The 15,767-nt window shown below is 36.7% G+C and overlaps 1 protein-coding gene across 1 annotated transcript in view; it reads left to right on the top strand.

Moving 5' to 3' along the window:
• LOC134749590 (murinoglobulin-2-like) overlaps positions 1–5,758 on the top strand; it is a 33,508-nt gene extending 27,750 nt beyond the window's left edge. The window contains 6 exon segments of the mRNA XM_063684593.1: positions 310–392; positions 1,391–1,462; positions 1,737–1,854; positions 2,482–2,666; positions 3,766–4,438; positions 5,177–5,758. Of these exon segments, the coding sequence (XP_063540663.1) occupies positions 310–392; positions 1,391–1,462; positions 1,737–1,854; positions 2,482–2,666; positions 3,766–4,438; positions 5,177–5,289 (1,244 nt within the window). The 3' untranslated portion in view covers positions 5,290–5,758.
• Positions 5,759–15,767: the final 10,009 nt, after the last annotated feature.

The raw sequence follows: 15,767 nt of genomic DNA on the forward strand, positions 1-15,767 counted from the left end.
CCGTACACGCGTCATGCGTCATAGTGTAAGTTGCTTAAAAAAAGTACTGAGAGCACGCCAGAAGTCCGCCAGATTTCTGTCGCGGGGCGAGGTAATTCGAGTCGGGGCGGGGGGGTGCGTGGCCGTTCTGTATGATAATACTATTACTTATTCTGTGGTTCAACTCTATTGAAGATAAATACCTAGATTGCATTCAGTAAGGAAAAAGTAGTGCCCAGTAGAAAAAGTGCTCTGCTTCGTCACCAGACTTGTCTGATAGCTATTTAATTATCGATTTAGAGTATTTTACAATTATATTCCTCATCGTAGGATCCGGATGCGCGTTGATCCAAGCCACACGCGCCTACCACACTCTTACACCGGTATCCAGCAACAGCCTTCTATCTGTACAGGTATGCGGTATGCAGTTTTAAGACATATAGGGTCTTGCACCAAACTGTTTGTCATCGTTAAAGAGTTCGCAAAATTTTATTGTATAGAAAGTTTCATAGTAAACCGCCGCGGCGCGCCGAGTGACGTTGATCAGTCTGTCAAATGCGGATGGTGCAACTGGCACAATAAACTACGATTTGATGATTACTGTACCTGTAGACGAAGGATTTGCTATTTATATAGGTACATTGAGACCTAAAAGGGACACTCAAAATTATGTTCACGTCTTTCCTGTGGACATATCCGAAAGTTAAGGGCTATAAAGGCTAATTTTCTTATTTAACCCTTATCCACAGGAAAGGGCACTCCTGTTATTTGGATAAGTATGATCAAAATCATTACCTAAGGTTATATAATCTGTGCCTAAGGAGAGAAAACTTGTGTATTCATCGGAACAGAACTTTAGGTACCTACTCGGAAAATACAATTCCGGGGTTTGCCAAATGTGACCAAGTGTGACAAGGACCCCCTCCTTGTCACACTTGGTCACATTTGGCAGGAGGGGTCAAAAAACCTAGACATTTATGTGACGTAATAATGAATGACCCCTTACTGAGGATCGTGACATTCGTGACCACTTGGTTTTGCAGCTCCTGTGATTAGTCTCCATCGGTCTCCATCTCCCGTAGCCCTCATCGCTTGATTGAGTTTGCTGGCATTTGCCTTAATACAAGGGACTGACACTCTTTGATAGAGAAAGATAGTCTTATTGCGATTCCTTTAAGAGGAAAGAGAAAATAGTGCCATGCTTTGTCCTTATCACCGACCGGGTGGCATCATAGGAGGTAAGAGGCGATGGCAAAATATCGAAATTTATAAGAGTGAAAGAGAAAAAATCCTATGCTGCCCAAATTTTATATGAATATTCTTTCTCTTACCCCCGGTCGCTCGGTGGCGCGTCTATAACTACTTGTATATACTATGTCTATGGCCTTAATACCTTTAATGTTTGTGACAGGTATCGGTGCGCACCGATGGCGCTTTTAACTGTGACAACGGCACCAACTGCTTCTGTGCTGCTGTTGTTGAGGTACACTTCGCTACGCGTTCAAAACAGGAGGCCTAGTCGAGATCACAATCGTTTATTGACAAACGCCAAAGGCGCCATTCATATATTACGTAAGACGATTTAGGGAGGGAGGGGCGTCGAACATATCTTATTTTTTCTTACAAGGGTTTTCATAGTTCTGGTTAATTATGTGATAGGAATTACCGGCATTGTGTTGAAATGGCCTCGAGTCGTTTGACTCTTTATCACACTGGGCCAGCAATTTCCTGACCTTTATAATAATTTACTATTGCAGGCCTGTGTGGTATGGACGGGTGAGTTCCCAGAGATGGCGCTACTGGATATCACGCTGCCCGGCGGCTTCGGCGCAGACGCTGCGCTTCTCTACGCTCAGCTGCAGAAGACTGACACACGTATGTACAACGATAATGGACGATATCGGCCTGTCAGTTGTTCGGAACTGTCAAATTTTTGTTCTAACTGACAGGCCGATATCGTCCGCGGACTCATAGACATAGTACCTATATACACGCGCCATCGAGCGACCGGGGGTAAGAGAAAGAATATTCATATAAAATTTGGGCAGCATAGGATTTTTTCTCTTTAACTCTTATAAATTTCGGTATTTCGCTATCGCTTCCTACCTATGATGCCACCCGGTCGGTAATAAGGACAAAGCATGGCACTATTTTCTCTTTCCTCCTATAGGAATCGCAATAAGACTATCTTTCTCTATCAAAGTGTGTCAGGCCCGAGCGGACTGATAGTCAGTGGGCCTCTTAAGTATAGTGTGGCTGAAGAGTAAGGTAATTTTGCCGATTAATTTTCCTGTTACAAGAGATTAACGTGGTAGTTTTTCTGTATATCTAGCTAAATATCAGCCATTATATTCACTGCTGAACATAGACATCCATGGATCGACATATAAGAGTGCGGTCCTGCGCAGCCCGCACCCACCGGCTTCCACTGAACCATCTGAACCCGTTCTAGGATCTTTAATTTTGGGGACTGTTACCAGAAATCTTGATTTTTTGTTCCAGTTCTCCGTCGTATCGAGTTGTCCCCAAGCGCGGGACGCGCTACGCTGTACCTTGCAGCTCGTGGCGGTCGCCTGTACGGAGCTCATCGGTGCTTCACAGTGAATGCCGTAGGACCGGCGGCAGCTACCAAACCGGCTTATGTCAGGGTTCAGGATTATTATATACCAGCGCATAATGACACGCAGGTACGTAGCATTATTACTTCTGTTGTCAAGCTTATAGACTACGCTATCTCGCGGTGGCGGTCGATGTAAGACAGTTCACACCACAGATATAAATATACATACCATAGATGACGCAAATGCATCTACTTCACGTGTCCGAACCCCGAGAAATCCTCGGGGTTGACTGTCGCTCTTGACAGTCCACGCGCGTCAGTTGTTGCAGCCGGACGTCTTTAAAAACTTAAAAATTGCCTCGTTGCGTTATAATTAACTGTAACAGCCCAAAAATTGCGAGCACCCAAAGGCAAAAACAAAATTTCCTTATCACAGGTAAGTAATTTTAAAATTATATTATGCATAAATTTTGTATGAAAAATTCGGCACGCTTGGTTTCAATACAAATCGTGATATTTGCGTCATCTAGCGTATATATTAAATCTGTGGTTCACACAGTAAGTATAGGTAGAAATTACATGCATAATTAATAAAGGGGCCCACAGACTATCAGTCCGCCGGACGATATCGGTCTGTCAGTTGTTCGGAGCTGTCAAATTTTTGTTCTAACTGACAGGCCGATATCGTCCGGCGGACTGATAGTCTGTGGGCCCCTTAAGACGCGTATGAGTAGAATAGTGGTCGTTAGCGGAGGTCATCGTTGTTTCATCGTTCACGCTGTAGGACCTGCTGCGGCTACCAAACCGGCTTAGGTCAGGTATGTGTGACACTTTAGTATCCCAAGCCATAGGACACACCGCCCCGAGAAGGTCAGCAATGTTAAGCTATGCTATATCACTCAGTAGAGGTTCTCTGCATGATCAATGGTCATCCTTGCTTCACAGTACAGGTCGTAGGGTGGAAGAAATATTAAGTAAGGACCGGAAAACCTCTACTAAAAGCGTTATTACGGGTTAGATACAACTGTATTGATGGGGAGACTTTCATTTGTAATTTAAGCTGTCATCACATTAAAACCTTACGTACCCAACTCAACTTTTGAGATGGCTGTTAGAGCCGTTATTTGTGATGAGGACAAACAAATATCATGAGATCTGTGTGTGCAGTACCAACATATACGAATAATCTACTCATTCAAAAGAAATACAAAATCATTTCATTTCAGATGTACACGATACCTGAAGATTGTCCATCGAGGATCTCACAAAGGAGCAACGACTATCTACGTTCAGACAACTTGTTCACCAAATCTCTATCAGAAGACGGTGAGATCCTGATCAACGACGAATTTACATTCGAGGATGTATCCGATGGCATTCCTCTAGAAGATCCTGTTTACGATAATCTTATAAAGAAAAGCGCGAAAAATATAGATGAAAATAAACCCAGTAACATAGAAGAAGATAATCTGACAAAGAAAGATGAGACAGAAAATACAAATACAAAGCAAAAAGCCAGTAACTTAGAAGTCGATAATGAAAGGAAATCTATTAAATTAGAATCTGAAAATGAAATCATTACAATTGATGATAAAATTGAGAGGAATTTTGAAAATATAGATGATAGTAACGTTAATCCAGGATTAAACAATAACACTAACGTAGATACACCAGTTGATTCAGAAACAGAACTTCCAGAAAAGAAAGAAGTAAAAACAGAGCATAGAATAGAAATAAGAGATGATACTAAGCAAGAAGCAGAGGTAGATAATCCGAAGCTATCTAGTTTCCATGTAGTAAATTCGGAGAAAGATCTGGATGTTCCCGAAGGGATTGAAGGACCGGTGCCTGTGGTTGTATTGCCACCTCCGAATTTCGTATCAGTTCCTCCTATTACGGGTAAGTACAAAGTATTAAAGAGTTATGCATGATAGCATGATCCGGCATGACAAAAAATTATGAACATGATTATAAAAAAATATGGGACATGAAGCAGTAGCGGAATGTATGAGGACATTGGGGATAGAAGTATTTTTTCGCATTTCTCATATTTTTCACCAAAGTCATGACCCCGAAAAGTCACCCAGTAAGGTCAACCGGGATTTTCTAATTCCGGGGTTATTGCGATATTGCGTCTATTATTTATTTCTCGAATACGATTGGTCGGAGTCGGAACATCCTCTATGTTACGTTTTATTTTCAAATGATGATAATGAATGTTGTCCCTCATCAGGGACATGGGACTCTTAGAAGGGATTTCTATTGTTCTCGGTCCTCCTGTGCGGCCCTCTTCAGCTCCGTCCAGTTTTTTTTTAATACCACGACGGTGGGAAACAAGCATACGGCCCGCCTGATGCTAAGGAGTCACCGTAGCCTATGGACGCCTGCAACACCAGAGATATTACATGCGCGTTGCCGACTCTTTAAGAACCTGTACACTCCTTTTTTGAAGAAACCCATACTGTAGCCCCTCAGGAAAACCTCGGCAGGGAGCTCATTCCACAGCCAAAAGGTTATTTCCAAGTAGCTTAGGCTTTATCACTAGATGACAGAAGCTCTTGTTATACACGTTTTTATCCCGGTCGACCTAACCTAGTTTTGGACTCACTAAAATATTGTCATGTTTCTATTTTGCAGCACCTAACGCAGCCTACCCGTCTGTCCAAGCCAACCCAAAGGCCTTCAGCTACTCACCCTACAGTTACTACATCTATTCTGGACCTAGGCATAGATACGTTTATAAGCGTTAGACTGATAGTTTTAAATTGTGAGTAGGTCCCTTCTATTCTTCAGTAAAATCTTGGCTAGAGTTCTTTATCAGGACAAAGAAAGAACTCGTGTCGTCTACTGAACTACTAGGTATTAAAATTAGCGCCATCTAACGATTACATTGTGTACTTAAATAGGCACCAAGTTCACGACTGTGAACTGTTTATTGTTTAGTTCATCTGAAGCTACTTAGATGTCGCTAAATATAACTAAATGATATTCGGTTTCCGGGAAGATACGTTACATAAGGATTATATGTACCTACCTGATTAAGTTTAAAATATGGTATTGAATAAGGAGAACTTGTCCTTTACTAGTAAATACTTAATTTAAGAATATTTATTAATAACCTCAGTGGATTTCTGAAGTTCACAAGAGCTCTTAGACATAAGAAACATTGTGAATCCGCCGCCCTTGTATGAAGGCTGTGATTAAACGATTTTATACCGAGGCTAGTGCAGTTTTTGACCTACTCCTTTCCAAACATAGATTACATATAGACCTGTACCGCTGGCTATATTTTGACCCCTAGGTTATAAAAATATTAAAGTCAATTCTGTTTTCGCTTATGAATACTTTGTTAAGATGTAAATCTTACATTTTGTTTTGTGTCATATATATAATTTGCTTTTCTAGTAATTTGTTATTTTGTGGTAATTATTTTTTATTTTGAATTATTTTGGAGAAAAAAATATTCGAGAGAAAACATGTAACTGTGTTGCATTTAGGATAGTGTTTTTAGTGTGAAAACATAGTTTGTGTCAATTACGTCCACTGCAAGCTGATACTATGTCATAATATTCTAAATGACACAAAAAAAAATTAGAGTTAAAAAAAATTACTTAGGTCGAATTTAATCGTTTAAATAGGTCCATTAAATGATTTTGTGTCTTATTAAGGCATAGCTTCATAAGATATTTGATGATTTTGTTGTAACAGGCTGTCACCGTTACAAAAGAATATTAAAGATATTAGAGTTTACATCTTATTAATTTGAAATGCGGGATAAATAAGATGTATGAATTTGTGTCACTTGCATCCACTGCTTAATCAAATATTACAAAAATATTATTTGCGTTCGAACGAAGCTAGCGGGCGGTCTGAATGGGCAACGGAGGCCGTGCAGGGTGGAGCCGCGGCGTGACCTTGCCGTACGCAACGCATGTTTACTTCGCCTGTGCGCCAAATTAACGCAACTTATTCAAAGAAGTTACGCAAACAACACAACAACAAGCAACAAGCAAGCAAAGAATGCGTCGAATTATCTTTTACCTATTTAAAACTTATAGATATTGTACAATGTCACCATTATGCAAAAGAACTGTAAGTACATGTTTGATTTGCGAGCGAGCTGGCAACATTGCGCAGGGAAATCTTAAAAATATCGCGTTTACGTGAACGCCACATACATTTGTGACAGTGATAGGGAAAAGGTACCACTAAAGTAAAATTTAATTATTAATACCGTGACTTTCTTTCATTCTTTGATAAAAAAAATTGCTATTTATGCAACAAGTGCGGAAATCATCTTTACGCACGTGTATCATACAATGTTTTACTATGCATTGTGCGAGTAAATAAAAAACATATCAGGGCAAATAAGTTTAATTATTATAAGGAGTGTCTTAAATCGACACGAGTTGCGAATTACCTATTCGCACGTGTATCGTACGTTTTACAGTACATATGGCCCTTTAAGCTTTCGACATATGCACGGTAAGTGCTCTTTTCCGCACTAGTGCGAGAAAGTAGCACCATATGTACTGTAAAAAAAATTGAAAACAAAAAGCACTAGTGCGGAAAAGCAGTACTTTCCGCACGATATGGCTCCGTAGGAAACGCACTTTTCGAGCACATGCATTGTAAAAAAAAATATAGGACTGTATCTCCTAAACCATGCGTCGTAGCGCAAAAATAATAAAATTTTCGCTCCCCTTTAAGAAGCCCCTAATTAAGATTTAAAAACGCAAAAAAGAAAAAAAGAGGAAAAAATCTTTATAGGGCTGTATCTCCTAAACCGTGCGTCGTAGCGCAAAAATAAACGTTTCGGTCCCGTTTATGTAACCATTAATTTATATTTAAAAACAACGCAACAAAAAAAACAAACAAAAAACTTTATAGGGCTGTATCTCCTAAACCATCGTAGCGCAAAAATAATCAAATTTTCGTTCCCCTTTATGGAACCCCAAACTAATATACAGAAAACACAATGAAAAAAAAAAAACAAAAAAAAATCTTTATAGGGCTACATCTCCTAAATCGTGCATCGTAGCGCAAAAATAATCAATTTTTCGTTCCCCTTTAAGACCCCCTTAATTAATACTAAAAAAAAAAAACAGGAAAAGATCTTTATAGAGCTATATCTCCTAAACCGTGCGTGGTAGCGCAAAAATAACAAAATTTTCGTTCCCCTATACGGAACCCCAAAGTAATATACAAAAAACACAATGAAAAAAAAACAACAAAAAAATCTTTATAGGGCTGCATCTCCTAAACCGTGCATCGTAGCGCAAAAATAATAAAAAAAAACCCTTTAAGAAACCCGTAATTAATACTTAAAAAAAAAAAACAAAAAAAACCAGGAAAAAAAACTTTATAGAGCTGTACCTCCTAAACCGTGCGTGGTACCGCAAAAACAATAAAATTTTCGTTCTTCTTTATGCAACCCATAATTTATATTAAAAAAAAACGCAAAATTTAAAAAAAAAATCTTTATAGGGCTGTATCTCCTAAACCATGCGTCGTAGCGCAAAAATAATAAAATTTTTGTTCCCCTTTATGCAACCCATAATTTATATTTAAAAAAAACGCAAAATTTAAAAAAAAAATTATAGGGCTGTATCTCTTAAACCATGCGTCGTAGCGCAAAAATAATTAAAAAAACCCCTTTAAGAAACCCGTAATTAATACTTAAAAAAAAAAAACAAAAAAAAACCAGGAAAAAAAACTTTATAGAGCTGTATCTCCTAAACCGTGCGTCGTAGCGCAAAAATAAACGTTTCGGTCCCGTTTATGTAACCATTAATTTATATTTAAAAACAACGCAACAAAAAAAACAAACAAAATACTTTATAGGGCTGTATCTCCTAAACCATCGTAGCGCAAAAATAATCAAATTTTCGTTCCCCTTTATGGAACCCCAAACTAATATACAAAAAACACAATGAAAAAAAAAACCAAAAAAAAATCTTTATAGGGCTACATCTACTAAATCGTGCATCGTAGCGCAAAAATAATCAATTTTTCGTTCCCCTTTAAGAAACCCTTAATTAATACTAAAAAAAAAAAAACAGGAAAAGATCTTTATAGAGCTATATCTCCTAAACCGTGCGTGGTAGCGCAAAAATAACAAAATTTTCGTTCCCCTATACGGAACCCCAAAGTAATATACAAAAAACACAATGAAAAAAAAACAACAAAAAAATCTTTATAGGGCTGCATCTCCTAAACCGTGCATCGTAGCGCAAATATAATAAAAAAAAACCCTTTAAGAAACCCGTAATTAATACTTAAAAAAAAAACAAAAAAAAACCAGGAAAAAAAACTTTATAGAGCTGTATCTCCTAAACCGTGCGTGGTACCGCAAAAACAATAAAATTTTCGTTCTTCTTTATGCAACCCATAATTTATATTTAAAAAAAAACGCAAAATTTAAAAAAAAAATCTTTATAGGGCTGTATCTCCTAAACCATGCGTCGTAGCGCAAAAATAATAAAATTTTTGTTCCCCTTTATGCAACCCATAATTTATATGTAAAAAAAACGCAAAATTTAAAAAAAAAACATTATAGGGCTGTATCTCTTAAACCATGCTTCGTAGCGCAAAAATAATTAAAAAAACCCCTTTAAGAAACCCGTAATTAATACTTAAAAAAAAACTAAAAAAAACCAGGAAAAAAAACTTTATAGAGCTGTATCTCCTAAACCGTGCGTGGTACCGCAAAAACAATAAAATTTTCGTTCCCCTTTATGCAACCCATAATTTATATTTAAAAAAACGCAAAAACAACAAAAAAATCTTTATAGGGCTGCATCTCCTAAACCGTGCATCGTAGCACAAAAATAATCAAATTTTCGTTCCCCTTAAGAAACCCTTAATTGAAACTTTAAAAAAAACCAGGAAAAAAACTTTATAGAGCTATTATAGCTATATATATAGATATAATATCTCCTAAACCGTGCGTGGTGGCGCAAAAATAATACAAGTTTCGTTCCCCTTTATGCAACCCATAATTTATATTTACAAAAAAACGCAAAAAAAATCATTATAGGGCTGTATCTCTTAAACCATGCGTCGTAGCGCAAAAATAATAAAAATTTCGTTCCCCTTTATGAAGCCCCAAAGTAATATACTAAAAACACAATGAAAAAAAAGAAAAAAAAATAACAAAAAAACTTTATAGGGCTGTATCTCCTACACCGTGCATCGTAGCGCAAAAAAAAAAACCCTTTAAGAAACCCCTAATTAAGATTGAAAAACGCAAAAAAGAAAAAGAGGGAAAAAATCATTTTAGGGCTGTATCTCCTAAACCGTGCGTGGTACCGCAAAAACAATAAAATTTTCGTTCTTCTTTATGCAACCCATAATTTATATTAAAAAAAAAACGCAAAATTTAAAAAAAAATCTTTATAGGGCTGTATCTCCTAAACCATGCGTCGTAGCGCAAAAATAATAAAATTTTTGTTCCCCTTTATGCAACCCATAATTTATATTTTAAAAAAACGCAAAATTTAAAAAAAAAAAACATTATAGGGCTGTATCTCTTAAACCATGCGTCGTAGCGCAAAAATAATTAAAAAAACCCCTTTAAGAAACCCGTAATTAATACTTAAAAAAAAAAACAAAAAATAACCAGGAAAAAAAACTTTATAGAGCTGTATCTCCTAAACCGTGCGTGGTACCGCAAAAACAATAAAATTTTCGTTCCCCTTTATGCAACCCATAATTTATATTTAAAAAAACGCAAAATTTAAAAAAAAAATCTATAGGGCTGTATCTCCTAAACCATGCCTTGTAGCGCAAAAATAATAAAATTTTCGTTCCCCTTTATGCAACCCATAATTTATATTTTAAAAAAACGCAAAATTTAATTAAAAAAATCATTATAGGGCTGTATCTCTTAAACAATGCGTCGTAGCGCAAAAATAATTAAAAAAACCCCTTTAAGAAACCCGTAATTAATACTTAAAAAAAAAAACAAAAAAAAACCAGGAAAAAAAACTTTATAGAGCTGTATCTCCTAAACCGTGCGTGGTACCGCAAAAACAATAAAATTTTCGTTCCCCTTTATGCAACCCATAATTTATATTTAAAAAAACACAAAATTTAAAAAAAAAACTATAGGGCTGTATCTCCTAAACCATGCCTTGTAGCGCAAAGATAATAAAATTTTCGTTCCCCTTTATGCAACCCATAATTTATATTTAAAAAAAACGCAAAATTTAAAAAAAAAATCATTATAGGGCTGTATCTCTTAAACCATGCGTCTTAGCGCAAAAATAATTAAAAAAAACCCCTTTAAGAAACCCGTAATTAATACTTAAAAAAAAAACAAAAAAAAAACCAGGAAAAAAAACTTTATAGAGCTGTATCTCCTAAACCGTGCGTGGTACCGCAAAAACAATAAAATTTTCGTTCCCCTTTATGCAACCCATAATTTATATTTAAAAAAACGCAAAATTTTAAAAAAAATCTTTATAGGGCTGTATCTCCTAAACCATGCGTTGTAGCGCAAAAATAATAAAATTTTCGTTCCCCTTTATGAAGCCCCAAAATAATATACAAAAACACAAGAAAAAAAAAGAAAAAAAAAATAACAAAAAAACTTTATAGGGCTGTATCTCCTAAACCGTGCATCGTAGCTCAAAAATAATCAAATTTTCGTTCCCCTTAAGAAGCCCTTAATTAAGATTTAAAAACCTAAAAAAGAAAAAGAAAAAAATCTATATAGGGCTGTATCTCCTAAACCGTGCGTCGTAGCGCAAAAATAATCAACTTTTCGGTCCCCTTTATATAACCATTCGTTTATACACAAAAAAAGGCAAAAAAAAAGAGATTTTTTTTATAGGGCTTGATCTCCTAAACCATGCGTCGTAGGGCAAAAATAATTAAATTTTCGTTCCCCTTTATAAAACCCCAAAGTAATATACAAAAAACACAATGTAAAAAAGAAAAAAAAACAATAAAAAAAACTTTATAGGGCTGTATCTCCTAAACCGTGCGTCGTAGCGCAAAAATAATCAAATTTTCTTTCCTCTTTATTCAACCCTTAATTTATATTTAAAAAAAAAACGCTTTCACTAAACTGCTGTAACTCGGAAACTTAGAATCCACAAAGGGGACTACTAAATTATGACACATATTAAAGCCTGACCAGTAATATATGATCATTGTCAAGAGGGCGCTGTTCATTCTCATGTATAGGGTGACAGTTCAGTATAGTATGAAAAAATATTGTATTTAATGAACATCATCATCATTGTAATTAATGTTGCTTGCCACGCTTAAACATAACAAAAATCGCAATAAATTGCGTCTTAAAATAAACTTAAAAAGTCTACTAAAAATCGAAACAAAAGTATTTTTTAAGTCGCTGATGTGACATTCTCAATCAAAAGGTAGGTACCACTTTGTCGTTTACCATAAAGACGAAATTTGATTATATCTTTATACAAATAACCTGTCAGAGAAATTGGTACCTTTTGATTATGAACGTCACAAATGTTGGTCAGTATGAGGAGTGCAGCCTACAGTTTATTTTTAATTATATTTATATACCTACTACGGTAAGATTGATAAGACAATGTAATTATGCCTCCGAATGAAATAAATACACTGTATCGCAAAACTAAGTGGCGAGACAGCTCATAATGCCATCTCTTTCACTCTTGGTTGGTCTTAACAAGGGTAAAGGAGATAGTATTAAGATCTCAGTCGCCAGCTGATATTGCGGCAAGTATAATAAGCACCCCACCCGCGTAGGTACCCTTCCCCGCTCACGCCCTTCTTGCTCAATTGAGTTTTATTTTGCCAGATAGTAAAAAACCGTGGATCAAAATGACCCAAATTATGAATGATGTCTCAATGTGGTATTATAATATTGTAGACGTAAACTTAATAATATGATTTTTTTTTTGTGGCAGATACAGGGTGTTAATTAGAAAAAAATTTTTTTTAAATAAAAGCGGTGGATGAATTTGACACAGATTTGTTTGAATAACATATAACAATGTTCTGTAAAGTACAACACTTCACTTATCGACTCTAATATTTTTTTAGGCGTTTTAGGATCAATATTAGGTATTTATTAAATGCCATTATAGCCGTGGATGAAAATGACACAAAATGCGTGTGTACGTCGGAAGCCACTTTGCCTTTACAGGGAAACAAAGAATTTCGTCTCTAATATTTTTTTTACAGAATGCTGATTGAAAAAAGAAATACCTAAATTTCTACCTAAGCAAATACCTAGGATGACACAAAATATTATTTTTAGGTTTAGTATATGGTCTGGAAACTATATATAAAAAATAAGCAACATTAATATTCTTATAACCTCAGAAGTTATTGGTACAGGTCTAATAGATAAATACATTTTTATTGGTATTAATCATACAATGTCAGTTATAAATACCTACATAATATAGAGACACGGGACACCGCTTTCTGTAAAACTGCTAGATCAGGGGTCTCCAAACTCTTCGTTGACCCAAGGGCTCCAGCCAGCCTGACCGCTTCCTTTTCGAGGGACGGATTGTACCTATGGAATTTGGCACTTCGCGGCCCAAATTAGCCGTAGATTGGTGATCGCTGTGCTATATTAAATTATTATTTTGACCAAGTATAAGTTACTCTATGCTATGACAGTACCGCTCTAGTATAAGTTACTATATGGACATAAGAAACATTGTGAATCCGCCGCCCTTGTATGAAGGCTGTGATTAAACGATTTTATACCGAGGCTAATGCAGTTTTTGACTCTTTTCCAAGCATAGATAGATAGATTTTTATTGGTATTAATCATACAATGTCAGTTATAAATACCTACATAATATAGAGACACGGGACACCGCTTTCTGTAAAACTGCTAGATCAGGGGTCTCCAAACTCTTCGTTGACCCAAGGCACAGATTATATAATACTATACTCCCAAGGGCTCCAGCCAGCCTGACCGCTTCCTTTTCGAGGGACGGATTGTACCTATGGAATTTGGCACTTCGCGGCCCAAATTAGCCGTAGATTGGTGATTCTTTTGACGCATAGTCTCATCCGCTACAATTTAATTTGATCTGAACCTTTATTAATATAATTTGATATAATATATACCTATGCCATTTAAATATGTGTCTACCCTTTTCATTGCCGCCGCTGAATGCAGCTAATTATAAATATAAACCCAGATATTAATAACTTGTCCCAGTCCCAGTCATCCGAATTCCAACGTACTGTGGTAAATGTGAAAGCACAACAATTTTATCAGTGTATATTTTCTTATAGGTACAGAGAGACACTACACTACAGACAGCTTCATAAGTATACTATAAATGATTTTTTTTATTTGCATTAATTATTTTTATGATTTTGACCCATGTTCTTTCACTGATATGCGTTAAAATTATAAATAACAAACGAAACCGTCAACGCCCTCTATACGAGTGTAGGCCAAAACTAGTGGCGCCCTCTGATCGAGAATCAATTTTTCTTGATTTTCGAGGCACGTTTTTTCCTTAGACTGTATCCATCTATTACGGAGTTATATCTATCTTTGGTATACTTAACAGCTTAACAACAAAAATATAGAATGATCTTTAATTAAGTATAACGTAGAACAATTAGACTGTATATAGCATATACTTTTGAACGTTGACGTAGAGGTTTTTTTTTAATAAATAAATATTTTTTTAAATAAATATTATAGGACATTCTTACACAGATTGACTAAATCCCACGGTAAGCCCAAGGAGGCTTGTGTTATGGGTACTCAGACAACGATATATATAATATATAAATACTTAAATACACAGAAAACACCCATGACTCAGGAACAAATATCTGTGCTCATCACACAAATAAATGCCCTTACCGGGATTCGAACCCAGGACCATCGGCTTCAGGTTTACCTCTAGTTGGAGCAGTATTAAAGATAAAGATAGTTTATTATTCAAGTAGGCATATTACAACGCGCTTATGAACGTCAAATAAAGCTACGCCGGCTCTAACCCGACACCTCTGCCCCGAGAAGATTTAAATCCCCCCTCAATTGGAGGAGGGTATCCCAATATTCCAGGGTGGCAGATACTTTTGGCGCCTTGTTTCATAAGTACGCTACTATTATGATGCTAGCGCTACTATTATGATGCTAGCGCTACTATTATGATGCTGACTGTACAGTCGCCATCAGATATATCTGAGCGGCCAAGCTGGTCACAATATCTGAAATTCTGAACACTCACTCTAACGCCTTGACAATAGAGGCGTGTTTAGATATTTGTAAGCGCCTCGGCCGCTCCGATATATCTGATGGCGACTGTACCTATAGCAATTTCAGCTCTTGTGTGATGCTGTATTGCTGACGACTGCAGAAAGTATCCGGGAAAGAAATCTCTTGGATGCAATGCTGTGTTGATGGCAAGACAATGAAAAAGAAGAGAAAATTCGGTCAGGAACCTTATCATACACGGAAGATGATTAGTCCGTAGCGGCAACATACATACTTGCCATCATACTTAAAACAAAAAACCATCTCTCTTTACTATAAGCATTACGGTTCGAAATAATGACTAGAAAGGAATTTAAATCGACAGTGGATATCATCTTTTAGGTAAGCATGTTCCATTCTAGACTGCATCGGCACTTACCATCAGATCAGGTGAGATGGTCAAATGCTTGTTACCTTTTTCTAATAAATAAAAAAGTCAAATGGTTAAGCAGTAGTTCCGAGTTTAAACATATCATACTGTATATCCTTTTTCAACACACTTGCTCAAAACGACGTTTTTATTCAACCGATTTTTGGCTCATAATCCTAGATTTAACACGCGTGCTCTTTCAGTGTATTATTCCACTCGTGCTTTTTCATTATATTATCCGACTGAGTTAAGAAGGTAACTGATTGCTAATAATATGCATGTAAAGGGAGCCTTCTTTAATTGGTCAGACTGGCGGGCACCGGCGCGCCCGACTGCCTGCGCGGTGCGCGGCCCGGCCGGCCCGCCCGCCGCGCCGCCCGCGGCCGGGGCGAGGGGCGGCCGGCAGTATGACAGATGCAACACAATACTAACTGTTTTAACTATTAAAATTTGATTAATATGAGTTTCTTTTTTTTTCGCAAGTGTGTTGAAAAACGTCGTATGAAACGCGTGTGCATTAAGCGAGCGCGCAATAAGAAAGCCGATGTGTGTAATGACCAACTTAGCACACTTGTATCATAATGTACTATTAAAAAGGTTGTTCGGTGCAA

The sequence above is a fragment of the Cydia strobilella genome, chromosome 18 (genome assembly GCF_947568885.1).
Source record: "Cydia strobilella chromosome 18, ilCydStro3.1, whole genome shotgun sequence".
NCBI lineage: Eukaryota > Metazoa > Arthropoda > Insecta > Lepidoptera > Tortricidae > Cydia > Cydia strobilella.